Here is a 21467-nt window from a genome sequence, read left to right on the forward strand (position 1 = left end):
TTATAGGGCCCGGCAGAGGCCATCAGCCACTCCACTGTTTCTTCGTCCACCTCTTCTCCATCCCCCTCTCCATCAGACAGACCTGCTTGTCATCCTGTATCATCCTCCTCTACTACCTCCACCCCCACACAGACCCCCCCTCAGCCGGAGATTGTGGCCATTGACAGAGACGCAGCTGGAAAAGGTCTGATGGAGTGGCTCCGACAGAACCCCAGCTACAGCATGGACCTGCCCACCTTCACTCAGGTGCGTCTGATGTTTTGACCTCACAGCTAGCATTAGTGCTAAACAGAACGCTGGTTAAGAACTTTTAAGTTTACATGCTGGTTACCAGCAGCTTAGAACTGTGTTCAGATTAGGGCCTGGAGAGCAGAATGTTCCACGGATCAGACCAACAGCGCCCCATAGAGGCAGTGATCAGGATAAAAATATAGACTGTGCTTTCTGCGATGACCGAATGATTCGGGACGATTGTGGCTCGTGCTGTAATCTCAACTGCCCTTAAAAGGGCAAAGCTGTATGCGGCACAGCAATGGCTCATAGGACATACCAAGGTCGTAGAGCTCTCAGTGAATCCTAGAGTGAAATTGCATGTGCATTTTTTTTTCTATGAGGTGCTGCGAGTGGCAGGTCATAGCAAACACTGAACCCTTTAGTGCAAACATTATTTCAACTACCATAACTCTACAACTGCTTATGCAATTAACGCAATTCCAATGGGAAAAGGATATTAGTAATGTGTTGCATGACGACACAAAGCTGAAATGATCAGAATCAGCTGATTCACGTTGAGCGCATAAATGATCAGAGGTACGGTAGGTCAAAGGTGTCCCCAACGACATATCCAGTGTTAAAAGGTCAAGGGTCAAGCAGGTGAGACGCAGCTGTATCATATAGATTTTTTAATGCTCCATCAAATCGTGCAAGGAGCCTGTTAGTGCCGTTCATGTTATACGTTTACGCTTCTTGCTGCAGCCTGACTGTTAGAAATGAGGAAATTAGACAGAGTGTAGTTTGTGCCGACATCCTACAGGCGTCCTACGGGCACCTATGGATCACGTGCACACCTTGTGCGTACGGCATTTGTGGGCAGTCAGTAAGGAGTCAGTACTCGCCTTACTAACGACTACACTGTGGCGTTAGGACACCGAACGCCAGCATCATCCGTACATCACAAGTGTGTGTTTCTTCCATTAGCCTTACAAATACTTCAAGATGCACTTACCGCACACACGACAAGCACACACGACAATGGTACGCTCCATTTTCTCAACATTCCTTGAGGTGGCGACACGAGCCTCAAAGGAACTGCAAGACCCACCTGCGCTCTCTTTAATGTGCAGCCGCTTCTCTCTGTGACCCTCCACGGACCCAGACAGCCCAAAATCCTGCAGACAGTTTAACAAAGTCTTTAACAGCGTATGATGTTGGGAAGCAGTGACCTGCAAACAGCTGTTTTTGTCTGTCCTCCCTCGCTGTCATCAGTCTGGAGCTGCGCTGCTGCACGGTTTAGTGGAGCGTCCCAAGCAGAGGAGGCATCGCTGTAAAGATCCCACCAAGCTGGACATCAACACTCTGACTGGGGAGGAAAGAGTCCCTGTTGTTCACCGGGGCACTGGACGCAGGGTAATAAAGTGAAGCTCTCTTCATAACTGCTTCTCCTCACCGATGTAAAGCAGTTTTTTCCTTCTGCAGCTGGGTGGCGCTATGGCTCCTGCCATTAAGGAGCTTTCCAGGTGGCTGGATGCAAACTCAGAGTACGGTGTGGCTCCAGACTGGTCTGATGTGGTCAAACACTCTGTAAGTACAACGCCTCCTGCTAGGAGGAACCTCTTCTATAATAATTCCATAATCTGCTCTGTAATCTGTGTACTTTTCATTTTGATGTTCTTCCCACCTGCAGGGTTTCCTCCCTGAGGGAAAGTTCTCCCGGATCCTTACAGAACCGGTCAGCAAAGATGCAAGTTCTCGCCGCCGGGGACGACGGCCTCGGAGTGACATGCCCAAACCTCTCCTCTCAATGTCAGACTCCTCGCCTGGCCTCGGGCCTCCGCTCTACATGAACGGAGGATTGATGGGCAGCATGGACTCCATGGTGGCCATGCAAAACCTGGGTGGCAGCATTCCAGGGATTCCCATCTCTGGAATAATGGCAGCTGGTTTCCCACACGGTTTTTCCGCAGGAGGCTCTGGATCTTCAGCAGAGGAAGCCAAAAACAGCTTGAGCATGTTACCAATGATGCTGCACAGCATCCCGCATCCCCACGGAACTGCCATCCCACAGCACGCCCTGTTTGGCGTTGGCACAATGATGGCGCATGCACCCCCTCACCTCAGCTCCCCCTCCAACCTCACGGTCTCCTCTTCTTCTCCTTCTGCGTCTGTTGTGACCACAACTACTTCTGATGCCTCCAGCCCGTCCTCCACAGTGCCTGCTGATGCAGACGGCGCCTCTTCTTCAGCAACTCGAGGGGAAAAAGAGATGGGTGGAGAGGAGAAAGGAGCCGAGGGCCCCAACATATCAGCAGGGGGGGAGGCAGCAGCAACCATCTCTTCCACCAGCAGGACCCACCTTGGCTCGGCTCATCTGGGGGCTGGCGGGGGCAGCCACCTAACCTTCAACCCCTTCCTGATTCCGGGAATGTCCCACGGCCTCCTGTACCCACACATGTTCCTGCCGCACGGCGGCATTGTGGCACTTCCTGCTATGCCCCCCAGCGCTGCAAACGGCTCCCCGAGCAGCCCAAAGAGGAGGAGGAAGAGAGTAAAAGAGGTCGGGGAGAAAGACCAGGAGGGAGAGAGGGAAAAGGTCAATGGAGACCCAGAGGAGAAGCAAAGTACAGTTCCGGCCGCTGGCTCCTCCCATCTCTCTGCCTCCTCTACCTCACCTTCGGGGCCAGCGGAGGAGACCCACGCTGGGCCGGACGGCGCAGAGGAGGGGCCATTAGACTCCAACGACCCTCCAGAGGAAGCAGCATCAACAGAGGGTAAAAGCAGAACAGAGGAGGCAGAGGAGCAGAAACATCCAGAGTGAGAGGAAGCAAAGACAAACCCCTTCCCTCACCCCCCCCCCCCAGAAGAGCAGCAGCCGAACGGTTAGGCCATCAGCGTCCGTGTTCAGACTGTTGTCATGGCAACCATTTTATTCAACCTTATCATGTTTTTAAACCAAGCCCCCCCCCCCCCGATCAAGGCGCTGTCTCCGGGAGGGTGGGAGGAGCCACCGTTCTGCATCACACCTGTGTGGCAGAACATGTTACCACGGAAACGTTCAGAGGGGGGAACCTGGGGGAGGAGCTTCGGTCTGGGACGCGTTTGCTTGGCTGGACAGTGAAGCAGCTGAGACGAACGTGGGAAATCATTTTCCGTTTTTCCCATCAGAGGACATGACTTCACTGTACTTGTTTTGTATCGTGCAATGTCTGAGAAATCAGGAAGAGCATTCACAGACATTTGAACTCTAACGCGCAGAGAAAACCCTACCGTTTAAATCCTTGAGTTACAATGCAGCAAAACTGACAAAAGACATCCTGGAATGATGGGAGTCCTGTCTTCATGCTTTAGATGGTGTCATCCATGTTTTTGTAATACCGTTTCTCCAACTTACTCTGAAAAACTCCTCTTCATTTCAGTTGTTCCCATTAGCAAAGAACAATCATGACTTTACTGTAAACTTGGTAGATCATGTGTGTTTTTGTTTTTTTTCTTCTTTCAGCCACAAAGTCACTTTGAGAGATTCTTCTTCAGTGGCTGGGTCCAGTCAAAGGACAGCCTTGTTAAAGCTCAGTTTGACCACCAGGGGGCAGTAGCAGACAGACTTGAATGTATGCTGTCCTGCAAACACTGGGTGGAAATGAGGGAGCCAGCGGTGCATGTTTGCTCCTGATGGTGGCGCTCCTGTCCTCTGCATTGACTTTGCTCAGTCAATACTAAGAATTTCTGAATATGTAAATCAATGCCCCATTTCAAATGCTCCATGGTCTCCCCTTTCACATCTCCTATGGGGAGACTGATACTTGATGTGTGGGAGAGTTCTGTGTCATACAGACTGAACTGTACATAAAATGATGCAAGTAGAGGCATTTACTCCGTCTTCTAACAGGGTGCAAATTTTGGCGGGGAAGTGATGTTAAAAGAACACGCAAGTTTTTGTGTTCATACGTGAAACATTATTTTTGCACAGCGTTTTTTTGTGTGTGTACGAGTGTGTGTGTGTGATGCTGGGAGGCAGTGCGTGTGTGTGCGTCCTCACTCCAACAGCTCACATGTCTTGATGGGGAAGGTGAACACATTATTGTTGCCTTGTCACAAATTTGTGGCTAGCTATAATTTATTATAGTTTTGCTTTTGCCAAACGTTCACCAAACATAACTTTTTCCTATTCAGTTTCATCATGTTTCCAAAAAACAAAAACAAAAAAAGCCTTAATTTAAGCCTTTGTTTATTCAGTTGTGTTGTTCTGTGTTGCTCATGTCTGGTTGACTGAAGACACAGCTGTCCAGATGAGTTCAGAATTTTAGGCCCAAAAGTCAATCGATTGCCCTGCAAAAGCACAAATGAAGCGTTGCCTGAACGTGGCCGTTTTTCTTGAGTGCCTCAAAAGTTCCTGTAGTTCTTCTCTCACGGCCTTCACTTCTCACATCACATCTCCAAAGAAATCGAGCCCCACCTGCTGATGATGTGAGGAACCTCTTCTCTGTGGGGGCCCCAACAACCGATCAATCCGTACCTGTTTATTTCCCAGCTGTACTGTAAACGGCGCCCCCTAGGATGTGTCCGCTCTGCTTTTGCTTTAGGAGGGAGGGGCTGTTATCACCCCAGTAAAGGGACAGCATTCTTCCACTCCTTAACAGCCCTAAACTACAGAAGCAGCAAGTCTGCACAAGCTTCTCTTTTCAAAACTCAAATAAATGAAAAGCTTTTACTGTGTTTGTAAAGGAAACAAAAAGAATTCAGAAAACTTTTTGGTAACACTTAAAATTCAGATTACAAAACATGAACAAGGGCTGCTGGTGTGTTTGTAAGGCATTCTTTAGCATTTGTTGATGTCTTACATATGCCTGATAATGTTATTAATCTCTTTAATTAATAGAGAAACTTTGCAGGACCTAATCTAGTTTAAAAATTTGTTATAACATCACAAGTAAAAAAAAACTTTTTTGAACTTTGTTTTTCTAAATGATAAACTAAGTCATTTCAAGAACGTTTGTGAATCAGAATGAAGCGCCTGAAGCCTGAATTTATTTTTTACTTGTTAAAAAAAATCCTGTTTTTCTATTCGGGTAGATGATTAACTAAGTTAAGTTGGGTCATTTGACTACAGAACATAAACTAGATATAATTTAAGGTTTGATACAAATTTGTGACAGCAGGCCTCTTTGGGAAAAAACCCACTGTTGTCATCCCCTGAATGAAGAGACTTTTAATTATGCAACACAGTTATTTTCAGTATTTTCACTCCAATGACTGACAGAACTAATAAACTCTAAACAAAAAGCAAATCAACAGAAAACTCAGTGGAATTGTCTTTTCAGTGCAGGAAGTGTTCATTGCTTCAGTCTGATTGTGAAATGCTAGAAAAACGTTCCTACTAAGTATTCATTTGACCGAGTTCATTCTTATCATAATTTGTGGTTGCTGATATGATTTACAGTCGACGTTGGTTCTTTTGGACTGATCCAGTCTGATCTGATTTATTGACCTAAAATGGATCCGGGACATCTTTAGCCAAAACCTCATTATTAGAAGGATATGTGATTGGCTTTGGTCGCTTTGATCACTAGCTTGCCTCAGACAGATTGATCAGGTTGGATAAATTGATTCATCGATCCATCGTTAGACCCCTAACGTTCCTAGGGATATATTCACAGTAAATCGAGCGGGAATGGAGGAATATAGACTGTAATTTGGTGCATTTTGAGTGGAACCAGTTTAATGCAAAAATACATGAATGAGTCTGGAAGTAAGCGCAAGCTTTTAGTAGCAGCAGTAATCCATTTCTTTATGGCCTATAAGCCAATTATTAATATGAATCATGAAAGTGACTATAAAGGTGCTGCAAAACCCTCCAAACAAAAATTTATCGAGGAGATTATTAACACTAACAACTATCTTTATACGCCGTTTAACACTTATCAGGCATTTGGAAGACATCAACTAATGCTAATAAATGCCTTAAACGCATCAGCAATGCTTGTTATTGTTTGAAAATAATGTAAAGGTATCTTATTCCAAAGTGTTGCCAACTTTTTTTTTTTATATTGAAAGTGCAGGACGCAGGTTTAGATGTTTCCATTGTGCTCATCTGTTTCCAGTATTTAATGATCATAGAGAGCAGGTTGGGAGACTCCAGGTTAGTTCTTCATTACAGCTGAATGATCCAACTCTTTTCTGTCAGCAGTTGATGTGAAAAGTTGAGGACTGTTGGATGGGTCTGATGTCTCATCATCACAGTAAGTGTTGTCTCCCCCCCCCCCCCCCCCCCCCCCCGAGTCTTTTTGTTGTTTTTTTCACCTCGACATGTAAACATTCGATCAAAAAGGAATTGTACTTCTGCCGTCTTTGCATCATTGTCTCCCGACTGAAAAATCCAGTGGCTGTTACTCTGGAACGTCTACAGAAATTCTGAAGCATTTTGGTTCTTATGGAAAATAAACTACATTTTTGGTCACCTCCATGATCTGCTTGACTATTCTTTGTGCAGTTGCAATTATTAGAAACAGTTTGTAACTAAATGCATTTGTTTTTTTTAAACTTCCAGTGAGCCTTTTGTTCATGTTCTTTATGTTTGACTTTAGAGAGAATAGCTGATGTTCAGAGCGGGCCCTGATAAAAAAAAGATGTTTTCGTTCTTTCTTCTCTGTAGGCTGCATGGTAGAGCAGTGGTTGGCGCTCTCGCCTCACAGCAATGGTGGCATTGCTTTATAAACAGGGGAAGAGATTTGTTTAGCTAGTCTGTAGTGACTGTGAATACTGCTTTACCAATAAAAATGTGTGGACTTCAAAACCTATGATCTTTTCCCAGTAGCATAAGCTTTTCTCTGTTTCTATTTCGTTTGTAAGATGTGAGATTTTAAACATCTAACTAACTTTTTTAACTAACTTTGCAAAGCTAACAGTTTTAAGACGTTCTTAAGACACAGAATTACTCCAGGAATCACAAATCTTCTTTATTCTATATTGATGCAAAGTTGCTGCATGGCCAATAGATGTCACTAATTTCAGTGTCAATTGCTTCACAACTAAACCATTTCAATACAATTGAATTTGTTTTGGTTCAGTGGTTCAGAAAGCTTTAGTTTCTCCATCACCTTTTATCAGTTCTTAAGTCTATCTTCCTACTATTCTCCTTCCTGCATGATCGTTACTTGCACTGGAAATGATAACATGTTGATTTGAAAGTACTTAACAGCTGTTTAAAGCTGTATAAAGCATAAATAACAACAATTAAAATAGATGATGTGGCAAAAACTCAAATTTAAAGAGGTATTTCTCAGGCCAGTTCATTTTTTATCCCTTGTGCTGTCTTAGATGACCCCACCCTTAGATTGACGTGTTCTCCCTACCATGACAAAGGTGGAAAGATTTCATGTAATCCATGGACACCAGTGAAGATCACGAATCATTGAAGAAAAAAGGTTCAGAGCACTGTCTAGTGGGTCTAGATGACCCAACTCCCAATGTTAAAGTGTTTAGGATAGCACAAGGGTTAAATACAGGGACATTTCAGAACCAAGGTTGTAAGAAGTCGATTGGCAGCAAAAAATTGGGATTTCTGTGGTCCAGTTTTATTTAAATGCCATATTAATGAAAACCAAAGGGACAAACTGACAGACATGCTGAGAAGGCGGCAGAAATTGTGGTCCTCAGCCAGAAACAATGTCTCTGGGAATGCCATGCAGGAGAAAATCGTCCTTTAGGAGGACCTCGGCTACCTTTTTTTGCTGAGGGGAGCTTAGGAAGGGCAACAAAACGAACCATCTTTGAAAATTGATCAACAATTGTTAGTATGTCAGAGTTATCATTGGATCAGTGAGGAAATCAAAAGATGTGAGACCATTGTCTCAGAGGAACTATGAAAGGGTGCAGATGCTGGTGGCAGGTTGGATGTCTTGACCTGAGCACAGTCTGGGCATGCAGAAACACACTCATGAACATTCTCAGTAATAGTAGTCCACCAAAATCGTTTTTTAATGAGGGAGTATAGCAAACAAGCCATGATGCGTGGAACCAGTGTAAGACCTTGCCTCTGATGTTTTCTGGAACATACAGGCAGTCTGGAGGACAAGCAGAAGGAGATTCAGGTAGAGATGCGGCAGCAGGTTCCTCATCACTCCGGGACAGAGCGTCAGCCCCTGTATTTTTGGATAGCAATGGCTCAAATAGGTAAATGGGGTAAAAACGACAACAATAAAACAATCCCCACCGGGCTTGGTGTGCATTCATCTTATATACTCAAGGTTCTTGTGGTCAGTGTACATCACAAATGGAACGCTCCAGCCCCTGACGCCCTTCTTCTAGTCTAGAGCCTCTCTGTAGGACCAGCAGTTCCCAGTCCCCCCCCACGTCATAGTTGAGTTCTGAACTGGTTAGACAAAAAGGCACATGGATGGACAACACTGCCCCCACCCTTTCTTCTGATGCATCAACCTAAACTATGAATTGTCCCCTAGGTAAGGGTGTGCTCAATACAGGAGCAGACATAAACAGAGCCTCGAGTCATAGAAAAGCTCTGTCATCCTCTTCCTCCCACAAGAAGTGTCTCTTAGATGAGGCGAGTGCATACAATGTGGCAGCAACCTTAGTGTTTTTTTTTTTTTTTTCTCTTTCGGCTTTTCCCATCAGGGGTTGCCACAGCGAACGAGTCGCATGGTAAACTTGGCAATGTTTTACGCCGGATGCCCTTCCTGACGCAACCTTCTCAAAGCAACTGGGCTTGGGACTGGCACAGAAGTAGAGAAGGGAACAGGGAGTAGCCCGGAGTCGAACCCTGGTTTCACGGACGGAAGGCGCCGCAAACCAGCACGAGCTAAACCGGCTCCCTCTGGCAGCAACCTTAGTGTAATTTTTAATAAACCGCCGATAGAAATTAGCTATAAGAAATTAAAGTCCAAAAGAAAAAAAAAGCTGGAGTTGCTTGCAGTTGTCTTGTTTAGGCCAAATGATCACAGCCTGACCATAGATGGATCCATTTTTACCTTTTCCTTCCTCTATAACAAATCCTGAAGGATGTGGACGGGACAAGGAACTCACACTTCTCTGCTTTGACAAACAATTGTTTCTGGAGGAGCCTCTGCAGAACTGCACGAACATGTTGGATGTGATCCCCCTTAGAGCTTGAGAAAATCAGGATGTCACCTAGGTAGAAAAAAACAAACCCGTTAATCATGTCTCTGAGAACATCACTTATGAGGTTCTGAAAAACAGCAGGAGGCATGTCAAACCAAAAGGCATGACAATATCCTGAAAATGACCAGAGGGAGTGGTGAAGGCTGTTTTGCATTCATCCCCTGCTCTTATCCTTACCAGATGGTATGCGTTGCGTAAGTCAAGTCTTGTAAAGATCCCAACCCCCTAAGGAAGATCAAAATTCCAAAGACATTACAGGCAGAGAATATCTGTTCCGGACAGTTACTTGATTGAGGCCACAATAATCAATACATGGGCGAGTAACCCCCGTCCTTCTTCTTAACAAAGTAAAATCCTGCACCCGAAGGTGAGGACAGTTAGCGAATTAAATCGGAATTCTTTGTGCATCCCAGGAGGGTACGCAGGGTCAACTGGTGAGCCTGGTTCCTACAGGGGGCCTGGGGAGGCTTCCTTCCTGAGGAAGGGGAGCTTTCCCTTGGAGCCTGGAGGTTTTACCAGAGTGCGCTGGAGCTCCTGGTTCTTGGGGGGGGGGGGGGGGGGGGGGGGGGCAGCAAGGGCTTCCAACCCCCAGGAAGAGGAGCTTTCCCTGTTTCTTCCAGAGGGGGTAGGAGGGCTGCTTTTCTGAGGATGAGGAGCTTTTCTCGGTTTTTGCTCCCGGTTCTTGCAGGGTGTCGGGTGCAGCATAGGCTTCCAACCCCCCAGGAGGGGGTTTTCACTGCTGTTAGGGTTATGGTTTGGGTAGATGCAAAGGTTTCCCAAAGAAAAGCCAGAGTCCAACTCTGTTCTGTCGGCCTGTTGGCGTTCCAGAGGGTCCTAGGAGGGGTCAAGGCATGCTCCCACGTTGTCCAGTCGGGGTCACATGAGCCAGCAGTTCCCTTGTCTGTAATGTATGCTGCAATGTCTTGGAGTGTGCTGTGTTGTGCATTGGAAACCTGTGAAACAGGCAGTGGTGGGCCGTCAGGGCCTTCAAGGCCCATATCTGAATCATGTGTTGATTATATTTTGTCCACGCATACTCATTAAATCATTCCAAGTGGTCTGTCCATTCCCTTTTATTGTGTTTATGATGGTTATGGTGCTTCCAGACAGACATATTTCCACATTGGAACATTTAACCAATCGTATTTCAGCTGTCCTTTGTTGCCAGGCAGAGTCAGAGCTGAGGAGGCCTTCAATATGAGTGCTGAAGGTCTTGTAATTCGAGATCAATGTCAGACATTAATTTCCTTCAACCAATCAGATTTTGAGTTGGTGTCAGCAAGGCCTTCTAGCAGGCTTAGGCCATGTCACAGTATTCAGACCTTCTGATTGGACAGAAGGAGATTCAGGTAGAGATGCGGCAGCAGGTTCCTCATCACTCCGGGACAGAGCGTCAGCCTCCTGTATTTTTGGATAGCATAGGGTCAAATTGGTAAATAGGGCAAAAACGACAACAACAAAACAATCCCCACCGGGCTTGGTGTGCATTCATTTTATATACTCGAGGTTCTTGTGGTCAGTGTACATCACAAATGGAACGCTCCAGCCACTGACGCCATTCTTCTAATCTAGAGCCTCTCTGTGTAGAGCCGATGTGATTGGCAAACTCCTGTTCTAAAATGTTTTGTGCAAAAGCAGAAATACTTGAGTTTTCTCACAAGTAAATCTTCTTATTGTAACAGGGATAAAAAGGGAGATTTATAGCAAAATGTACCGTAAGTTTATCTAATGAAAAGCAGCTCACTCTGATGATGCCCTGTACACCAGACTGATCCACTCCCCAGAGAGGGCTGCATAAATAAGACGGTTTTCTGTGGCAAAACGAGCGTGAGAAAATGCTTTTGTGGACTTTTCCAGGTCTAAAAATGTTTCCTTCATTTTGGCAAACACTGAACCAACGTGTCTGAAGGTCACAGGGCGAGGGCACTGCTGTGTGTTATGGAGCGTGTCAGAATCCAAGAAAACATCCTACTTTGATGGATGTTTGCCTAAAAACACAAGGCGCAACATTCGATCTGCTGGTAGAGGTCAGGGACAAGCCAATGAAGGGATGTATCGTTGGTCTCACACTAACGTCCACGCTTGACTTTTAACAGTTTTGACCAAAGGAACGTTGAAACAACAAAAACGTGGAGGAGCCTGGTGTTTGAAGCAAAAAATACCTCTTTTAAATTTAAAGTCACATCAGACTTTTATACGGAGCCCGGGATCTGACATGGGTAAAATAAATAAATAAAGTGTTCCCACAAATTAATTTTTCGTTCCCACGGAATAATTAATGCGTGGGAACGGAATAATATTCTGATATACATTTATCCTGTTGTCTTTGAATGCACCACAGTTACAGGGACACGTTATACAAGATACATTATGGGGTATGTGTGATGCATGATGGGATACGTAGCACGTGGCCTTTTCTTTTTTAAAATAAACTTTATTAACAAATATTGCACATGCAAAATACCAAACATAAAACTCCGCACTGTGTACAAAATGCGATTTTCACGTTCGCCAGGAAAATGAACAAAAAATCAAAAAACCATAATAATAAAAATGTAAAACAGGTTAAGCAAAAATAATAAAGGCAAAGGAATCTGTTAAAGTTTCAAAAGAGACCATGTTTCAACTGTTCTGGCAGCTTTTTTGTGTACACTTGTGTATAAAGTATTTAGCCATAATTATAAGTAAATTAAATATGTTTTCTCTGCATTAAGTCTCCCTTGTGTAAAATATCCAAAAATAATATGCTCATAAAATAATTTATAATCTTCATATAGATGAGTTCTTATAAAATGTATCAAATCTTTCCAAAATAGTTGAGTGAAGGAGCAACACCAAAAAAGATGAGGCACAGTTTCTGGTGAGGAATGACAAAATGTCCATATCTTTTTAAACTTAGTAAAGAAGTGTTTCACTGGATAACATTTATGAAGAATTTTGAAAGAAATTTCTTTGATTTTATTGGTGATTAAATACTTTTGGGGCAGGCAGGGACCAAACCTTTTCCCACTGAATTCTACAGCCAAACCTTTTCCAGTATGAGATAACATACGGTTTTGTGGCATTCTCATTTTGAAACAGAGAAGGGATATTTTGATTATTCCTGCCTTTTGAAAAACAAATCTTTCCACACCACAATTCTGGCATGTGGCCTATGGATGTTAAGTGACTGCTAACGAGTATGTTAATAAAAGACAAGTCCTGAATATTATTATTCCTATTCGATCCTAAACTACAATATCCCATACTGCAGCTGGCTGTCCGTGTAAGGTACTGGGGCCAGGATTAGTTTTTCTGCTTTTATTTTGCTTTATTTGTTACTTCCTGTTGTGCTCTCATTTCAGGTGTCTTGTTTCTCCCCAGTGTAATTCTCCCTCAGTGTCATCACCTGTTCTCCCTGTTGTCCTCAACTGTTTGTTGTTGATTTATCACTCCTCCTGTTTTATAATCTGCTTCTTCCTCACATTTGTTGCCGGATTGTTTGTGTGTTTTCTGAGCTACGGGCATCTGGCAGTATTTCAAGTGTTTCCTGTTTAGTTCCTAAATAAAAGGAACCTTTTGATTCTGAGCTTTCTGCGTTCTGCATATTGTGTCCACACGGTTCCTGACAGTCCGTCTACTGGCCAGCACATAGCTAATAGCTTGAGCGAGCTGTGCTGTGGTATGGGGAAGCAGCAAGCTTGGGCATTCTAAATATTATATATTTTTTATTTTCGTTGAGACAACAATAAATAGATCATTCTTGTTTTTATTTTTCGCCTCTTGAAAAAATGTGGGTCACAGAGACATGAAGGTAGCGGCGGAAAGCGGCTTTTGCGGCAGGACGGAGACCGTACCGGCATCGGCTGTTGGTCCCTCTGTGCATATGGTGTCAGCCATGTCGGGAGGTGGCCCTCCATGCCTGTTCGCTGCCACCATTTTCCTCGACCTAACTTCACTGTGCCTTGAGCTGTCAGTCCACGTCAGCAATCAGGCCTTCTGATGCAATGGTGGCTGGTGTTGACCTCTCCAGGCAGAGTTGACTGACGATCTCTTGTCCATAAGGCATTTGCAGGTGATCCCTCTTCCCTGCGTATCACCAGAAGAACCCTCTGTGCAGTATCGGCAGGGGATCCCTCCGTTGGTATGGCGTCAGTGGCATCGGCAGGTGATCCTTTCATGCTTGTTTGCTGCCACCATTTTCCTCGCCCTTGCCTCACTGTACCTCGAGCCATCGATCCATATCGGCTCCATCTTTTCAGGCCTGGAAAGTTGTGGCCACACACCTCCACAGTTACGCCCCTTAATCAGCACCCACTGACACTAATCTAAAATGTATATGTTGTACTAATAAAGAAAAATTATTGCGATTCTAGAAACTGTACCCTTGCAAAACCAGAATGGATTTGTTGACATGAAAAGCAACGGCGGTGCCTCACAGATCGAGTCATCTTCCTGGTTAAAAAAGAGCCCAAGGAAATAACTCATATTTAATAAAAGATGTGTTCTTTTGTGTAATAAAGGTAATATATTATCATATGTGTGGATATTGTTTACTACAAAAGTCTTAAGAATAGCATGGTATAGGTCCTTTAACCCTTGTGCTATCTTAGATGACCCCACCCTTACATTGACCTGTTCTCCCTACCATGACAAAGGTGGATAAAGGTGGAAAGATTTCATGTAATCCATGGACACCAGTGAAGATCACAAATCATTGAAGAAAAAAGGTTCAGAACACTGTCTAGTGGGTCTAGATGACCCAACTCCCAATGTTAAAGTGCCTAGGATAGCACAAAACGATTTCCTTTCATATCCCTTGTGCTAATCAAGAAAAAAAAGGGGGGGGGGAGTACAAGAAGAGAACCCTGGTGCTATCCTAGGCACTTTAATATTGGGAGGTGGGTCATCTAGACCCACTAGACAGTGCTCTGAACCTTTTTTCTTCAATGATTTGTGATCTTCACTGGTGTCCATGGATTACATGAAATCTTTCCACCTTTATCCACCTTTCTCATGGTCTGTATAACACGTCAATGTAAGGGTGGGGTCACATAGAATAGCACAAGGGTTAAACCTAATCAAATAGATCTAAAATTAAGAGTATGTTTCTGGATTCTGAAGGAAGGACGAGTGCCTAAAGAAGGTCCATGCTTACAGAGAGCAAACAAACATGTGCGATACACACAAGGGCCCCACAGCTGAGCTTTGAACTGGAAAAACGAATGCTTTGCAGCAAAAGCTCTGACCACAAGTCCACAACACAGTCCACAGGGACAGAGGGCCACAGATATGACATTATCTAAATACATTGATTGAAAATCTGGTTTTCTGAAGAAAAGTGGTTAACTTGGATCAAAATCAAGTTTTTGATTTCAGTAAAGCTTTGCTGCTTTTGGTTTATTATTGTTACGCTTGAGGTCATATCCCACTGTGAGGAGAACCAAGAGAAGTCCCTAGACATGCTGGAGAGACAACGTATCTCGGCTGGCCTGGGAACGCCTTAGCTAGAGTGAGTGGGCAAAAGTCTGGGCATCTTTGCTTAAGCTGCTGCTGCCCTGACCTTAGACATTTAAAGACAGTAACAATAGTTCGATGTTTGGTGTCACTCACAAACGGTGTGGGAGTTTTCTATTTCATTAGTTAAAATTTCAAGGGAATCTCAACTTTAACAGAATTTCACAGAACATTGAATAAGATTTCTCAGTGTCTGATGCATGAAACAGTTCTTCCATTTATTTTTCCCACACTCTGTTCAAAGAGAAGGATGTTTATGAAAAAGCACTTCTCGCAGATTGTATGCACTTCTTCTGCTTATTGATTTTCCCAGAAACTGAGCTCAACTGTTGATCTCACAGATGCTTTGAGTTGTACTCTTGGGGAATTGTGCCAGGGGCTACTGTACAGAGAATATGCTGCTGTTGCAAGGATTCTCTGTGGTTTTCTTGGCTTTTATCTCTATTCCTTAAATGGTATCTGTTGCGGCTAAACGACGTTGAGGGCTGCCGTGGGCTAAACTCTGGCTTCTCTGTCAGACCATGTTCCAATAAAACTCCAAACTTCTGTCAGCTATGAAGTATTTATTTCTTTCATCAGTAGGTTTCCAAGCCATACAGTCCAAACAACTGACTGGCTCCTCTGCTTCCTGAAGAAGTAGAAGGCACACTTTGTCACAACTTCCAGTTGGGTGGATGCTGACATGATTGTTACCGCTGCTTACTGGTAACTTTTCGCCACCTAATTTTACTTCTCTGTATTTTTAGACTGCAAATGTGGAGGCAAGATATTCACGTCGTTGACGGAATATTTGGACTGTGTTGTTGTGCCCTGGCAAACAGAATAATTAACTTAGTTGAACTCTGACTGCCGTCTAACCCCGGCCTTGTCCTCCTGGCTTGGAGCTTTCTCTCCATCCTCAGCGCCTGGCGTCCTGTATATCCACCAGATATGTGGTCATCCAACCTGCATATCTGCACTCTTTGATGCTATGGATCAACCCCCATTAATTGCTCTACTGATGAAATTCATGTTAAGATTCATATTCTTATGTTATTTAACATCTTCCTCACTTTATCTGTCACTAAAGCCTCCCGCCTCATTTCTTTTCACAATAATTAAAATATCAACGTGAACACACTTACCTCTCTCATCCACAACATTCTTTTTTTTTTTTTTTTTTCTTTATTGAGTTTTTAACATATTTTACAAATAGACAACACCAACACACAAGAACAGTTAGTGGAAAGAAAAGAAAAAAAAGAAAAAAAAAGAAAATAAAGAAAATAAATAAAACAAATGTAACTGTTTTTTTACAAAGTCCTTAATAAAGGTGGACCAAGCATTGAAAAATTTCTCTTCCCATCCTTGCAGGGTGTACCTAATTTTTTCTAAATTTAGAAAACATAAAATGTCTCTGATCCATTGGATGTGTGTGGGGGGCTGTGTTTGCTTCCAATTTAAAAGTATTATTCTGCGTGCAACTAAGCATGTGAACTGAATTAACCTACGCTCCGATTTCTTTTTAAAAGTTTGGGGGTCGGTGATTCCCAGAATACCGATGAGGGGGTTTAACTAGAAAGATTTGCTTAGGTGGAGAGGAATAGATTAAAACAAAAACAAAAATTTGGGCAGCACTGTCATTTTAATCACCCCCACCCGACCGGAGAGTGGAAGAAAAGAACAATAATAAATCTTCCCTGTGGGTCAGATATTGAGTCATTACAGATGAATGGAATATTTTTCCTGATTAAAATAGCCACGCCCCTTGATTTTAAGTTAAATTTTGAGTGAAATAAGTGGCCAACCCAGAATTTGTGAAGGACAGTTTGACTACAAATCTTAAGGTGTGTTTCTTGCAAATCATCACATCTGCTCCCATTGTGTTAACGTGAGACAGTATCTTATTACGCTTTACTGTACCATTTAGACATTTGCAATTCCAGGACATGATTCTTGTCAAAGTTTCATTATCAGACATTGTGAGTATTTAGAAAAAAGTCAAATGCAGAAGGTCCAAATGCACATAAGAAACATAATGAAGAGAAGAATAAATAAGTAAAATAAAAAGGAAAAACAGACCGCCACAACCGGTCAGAGCAAAATTTTTGTGAACATGAGATTCAGAACAAGAAACAAAAACAACCCCTACCCCCGCTTTACCACCCCCCAACTGAACGCCAGGGAAAATTAAGGAAACGATGTAGATTCCGGACCAGCCCCCCATCTATAACCACAATCTTCTCTAACAGTCCGCAACTCTTTATAATAACAGTTATTTAAAACCAAATATAAGTTTAGGCAACAATAATAACAACAACAAAAAAAAAAACACGACCAAGCAAAAGAGGGGATAATACCCCAAAAATATCAATATTATGAATAAATCGAAATGTCAATCCCCTAGATATTTACCTGCCACAATCTCAAAGGAAAAATCAAAAATCCTACCCCCAGGGATAATGATATTTTTTGTAAAACCAGGAGGAAAAAAATTCAAAAAGAAATAAAAAGGGGATTGGGCGGGTGAGCCCAATTAACATTGTTGTGATCAGTAAAATGACTACCAAATGAAAATGTCACAGCCTTTCTTCGCCTTCAATATAAATTCCATATTATAATCACTGCATGCACTTGCAACGTCGACTTCGGTTCTCCAAGTCGTCAGTTTTGGCGAGCGCCGTCTCGAGTTTAGATTTGAAACTTGCAAGCTGCGCATCATGGCCGCTGCAAATGTCCTCATGATCGGACACCCGCTGCTCCACTGAGCTCACCCGGGTTCCCAAACCAGCAATCTCCGACGTTAGCTCTTCTCCACTCACTGCGGTTTCATTTCCAGTTTTGTCCGTCTTTGTAGCCTGGTCTGTGGTCTTATGTGGTCTAGGCATCTTCAGAAAGACTTCTGGTCGTTTTTTGTCGTAGTTTTCTTCGTAAAATATACCAAACAGGATGTTAAGCTGCGGGAGCCGTAGAAACACGTCCTACTCCGCCAGTAACGCTGCCGGACCCCCTCATCCACGACATACTGATCCCAAATACACCAAAGCACGATGAACTCGTCTCCTCTTACAACATCCTTCTTTCTGATTCTCTCAACCATATTTGTTCCTGTCAAAAGTTGCTCTCTCTCCTTCTCCAAATCTGCTCCCTGGTTCACCCCTGAGCTCCTTCACATGAAAGCCAAAGGTCGCCAGCTAGAGCCCCTCTGTAAAGGAACTGGCTTATTGTTGGAAAAATGTATAATGTAATGTATAAGTTATCTCATACTTGCTTTCATGCATTACCTAGCTATATAGGTAATATAATAATGCATGCAGAAGTGTCTGTGTCCAAGTTTGTTTCACAGGAAGGTGAAGGTGAAACTCTTGGGAAGAGACCGATTATCTTAGCGTCTTCCGAGCATTAGCATGAGAACTATGTGTTATCTGTGTCAAAACCGTTATCGAAGGCCACTCTGTGTCAGTTATCCATGAGAAAAGACTTTGCAGTGTCCAAGATGATATGGGAAGGCTGTGAAAAGACGGACATGTTGCAATTAATGTTTTCTGACAACTGTGTTTTATTTCCTTTCCTTAGAGCTCAACGCATATGTAAATTCTCTCATTAACCCATGAGGCATTGGGTTAATTAGGGAAACCCAACAAACTTAATAAAAGAGGGGGCAACAGAATATGCGCCAGAGTGGAGAGAGATTGTTGCTGGGTATTATCTCTGTTTGTTTCTCCTCGTAAAAGGTACCTTTGGTCTGCTGCCTTTCTTTCCTTATGTTGTTATTCTGATGTTGCAGGTTGTTTTAACCCAACACTTATCCATTCATAAATACATTTATAAATCACACATCATTCAGTATAAGGACTTGGTTTCTACCACAAAAACAAACTACTTCTTTGAACTCATCTCCACAAACAAAGGCAACTCGAAAACTGAATACTATTTTCCAACCCCCCTGACCCTCTCCCTCCTCATTTCTTTTCCAATGATACTTTTAATTCCCTCCTGTCATTATTTAAATCCAAAATTTCAAGTCATCCTTAAGCATGTCAGCTCTTCTCTCCTCCCTCCCATCCCTGACTCTTTCTCATTTTAATCATACATTCTGCTCCTTTCAACTGCCTGATCACAATGAAACGTCCTCCCTTAACCTAAAATCCAAACATTCCACCTGTTATCTCTGTTCCCTCCCAACACCCTTAGTTATAGCCTGTCTCCCATCTCTCCTTTGTCTTATTTCCACCATTGTTCATTCCTCACTATCATCGGGTATTGTCCCATCACTTTTAAAAATGACAGCTGTTAATCTGATCCTGAAAAAACCTGATTCAGATCCCAATATTTTTGGTAATCTCCGTCCAATTTCTTACCTTCCCTTCATTTCCAAAATTCTAGAGACAATAATCGCCTCCAAACTATGATGACTTAAAGCTAAATAATCTTCTGGAATCTTTTACAGTCTGGTTTCTTCCCCTCACAGCACTGAAACTTCTCTGCTGAAGGTTACGAATGACTTACGAATGACTTTCTCATTCTGATTCTGATTCTGTCCTCTGCACTATTCTCATCCTCATTGATCTGAGTGCTGCTTTTGATACCATATCTCATTCCATCCTCCTCCAAAGGTTCTCCTCCATCAATATTACTTCCACCACAGGTTGGTTTCAATCCTACCTCTCAGGCCAGACCCAAACCAATCAACTTAAATCCATGCTGGATTCCCAAGGTTCTGTCTTTGGTCCTCCTCTTTTCTTTACTTATGTCATGGTGCCTCTGTCAGCTCTCCTCCCCCTCCCCTCTCTGCTTGGCCACTGATTCATCCCAGCTGCGTCCACTCAACTCATCACCCTGCCAGACCTACTTAAGGAGCTCCAGGATCAGCATTCATTGCCAGTTCGTTGCCCCTGATGGTGCTAGTCTGGTCTTCTCACAGTTCTTGCTATGTACCTTATGCTCTCGACTTATATATGTTTATCCTGTCTCCAGGAACCTCATTCCCATGAGTGGACGCCTGAATCCGTGATTACCGAAGCTGAACTTCATCCGAAGTTACCTACCTCCTCTCGGAGCTTCATCAAGCTGTGGGACGCTTCACGAGCCATTGCCGAACCTCCAGCCACGCCACGAGCCATCGCTGAACCTCAAGTCTCGCTGCCCTCCTGCCGCAACATAAAACCAACATCATCGGAGCAATAAAACCTCCTACTTACCTTAACTCACCTCCTGTCTTCCTTCCCGGTTCCAGCATCTGGGTCTGACTAGCCTTGCTAGCCATGACAACTTGCCTCCTACCCCTTGGAAATATTCTAATATTAATATAAAGTTTAATTTTATAATAAAATTTAATGTAAAGATATAAAGATAAATATTTAATATAAGAAATTCCTTGTTTCGCGCAGATGACATCCAGCTCTATGTATCTTGAAAACCTGACCCCTCTCTGTGACCTTCCTCCCTCCCCTCCTGTGTATATGAAATCAAAAACTGGTTCGCCTTATACGTTCTGAAACTTAAAAGTGATCAAACTGAACTACTTCTTGTCGGTTCCAAATACACTCTCTCCAAAGCTACAAGTTTTACTCTTTCCATTGACTAATCTTAAGTCTCCCCCTCCCTACAGGTGAAGAGTCTGGATGTCATGCTGGATAGTACATTATGTTTTCAAGCTCATATCAATAACAGTGGTTTGGAGGCGACCGTTAATGATGGCTTTGGCTTCACACAACAGAGTATGAAGACCCTTCTCATTTAGACTCTGGGCCTTAAACACATAGTTCATAATGTGATTGCGTCCACGGTGTCTTTTAATGAACATGTCATAAAATAAGTTCAGAAATGTGAAGGTCCTTGGCCAAAATAGCTGGATGTTTTGTTTCAGCTGGCAAAGATGCTCTATTAAGTCTACCCCCTACTCTCAAAACGCCATCCTCTCTCAAGGTAGGATTAAGATTGTGGAGGTGACTAGTCTTCTTTATGTGCCTTCCTTTCTGTAAACTTGTGCCTCTTGTGAATATATCTTCCTTTGACAATAAAGATAGCAGTCTTTGCCTCTTTAACCCTTGTGCTATCCTAGGCACTTTAACATTGGGAGTTGGGTCATCTAGACCCACTAGACAGTGCACTGAACCTTTTTTCTTCAATGATTTGTGAACCTCACTGGTGTCCATGGATTACATGAAATCTTTCCACCTTTATCCACCTTTGTCGTGGTAGGAAGAACACGTCAATGTAAGGGTGGGGTCATCTAAGATAGCACATGGGTTAAACTCTTCCAGCATTAAGGAACCAAATGCATTCTGGCCACTCTTGATCAAACCTACTCCCTCTTTTGTTCCTGACTTCTCACCCCGTCAAAGCTGGAGCTTCTCAGACATGGATTTTTATATCCTTTTTATATCCTTTCTTGAAAAAGCATCAGCACGGTTAGCATGACGCGCCCGGGTTAGCATGACGCGCCCGGGTTAGCATGACGCTGTGACGCGGACCGGCTCGAGACCTGGTGGAAAATAAGATGATTTAATCCTGGGAAACTAAAACAACAAACAAGCCAGCGGAATATCTTTTTTCTCTCTTTTTCTTCTTTTTTGGGATAAATACACCGTCCCAGTGCCATTCCCCTCCCCGATTTTTTTCCAAAGTAAACTCCGAATGTC

The 21467-nt window shown here is 43.3% G+C and overlaps 1 protein-coding gene across 2 annotated transcripts in view; it reads left to right on the forward strand.

Moving 5' to 3' along the window:
* chd6 (chromodomain helicase DNA binding protein 6) overlaps positions 1-6676 on the forward strand; it is an 82449-nt gene extending 75773 nt beyond the window's left edge. For both annotated transcript variants that reach the window (XM_023954827.2, XM_023954828.2), the window contains exons 42-45: positions 7-246; positions 1486-1626; positions 1696-1800; positions 1904-6676. In XM_023954827.2, the coding sequence (XP_023810595.1) occupies positions 7-246; positions 1486-1626; positions 1696-1800; positions 1904-3034 (1617 nt within the window). In that variant the 3' untranslated portion in view covers positions 3035-6676. The remainder of the gene's footprint in view (positions 1-6; positions 247-1485; positions 1627-1695; positions 1801-1903) is intronic.
* Positions 6677-21467: the final 14791 nt, after the last annotated feature.

This window comes from Oryzias latipes, chromosome 5 (assembly GCF_053564925.1).
Source record: "Oryzias latipes strain Hd-rR chromosome 5, Olatipes_Hd-rR_3.1".
Classification (NCBI taxonomy): Eukaryota; Metazoa; Chordata; class Actinopteri; order Beloniformes; family Adrianichthyidae; genus Oryzias; species Oryzias latipes.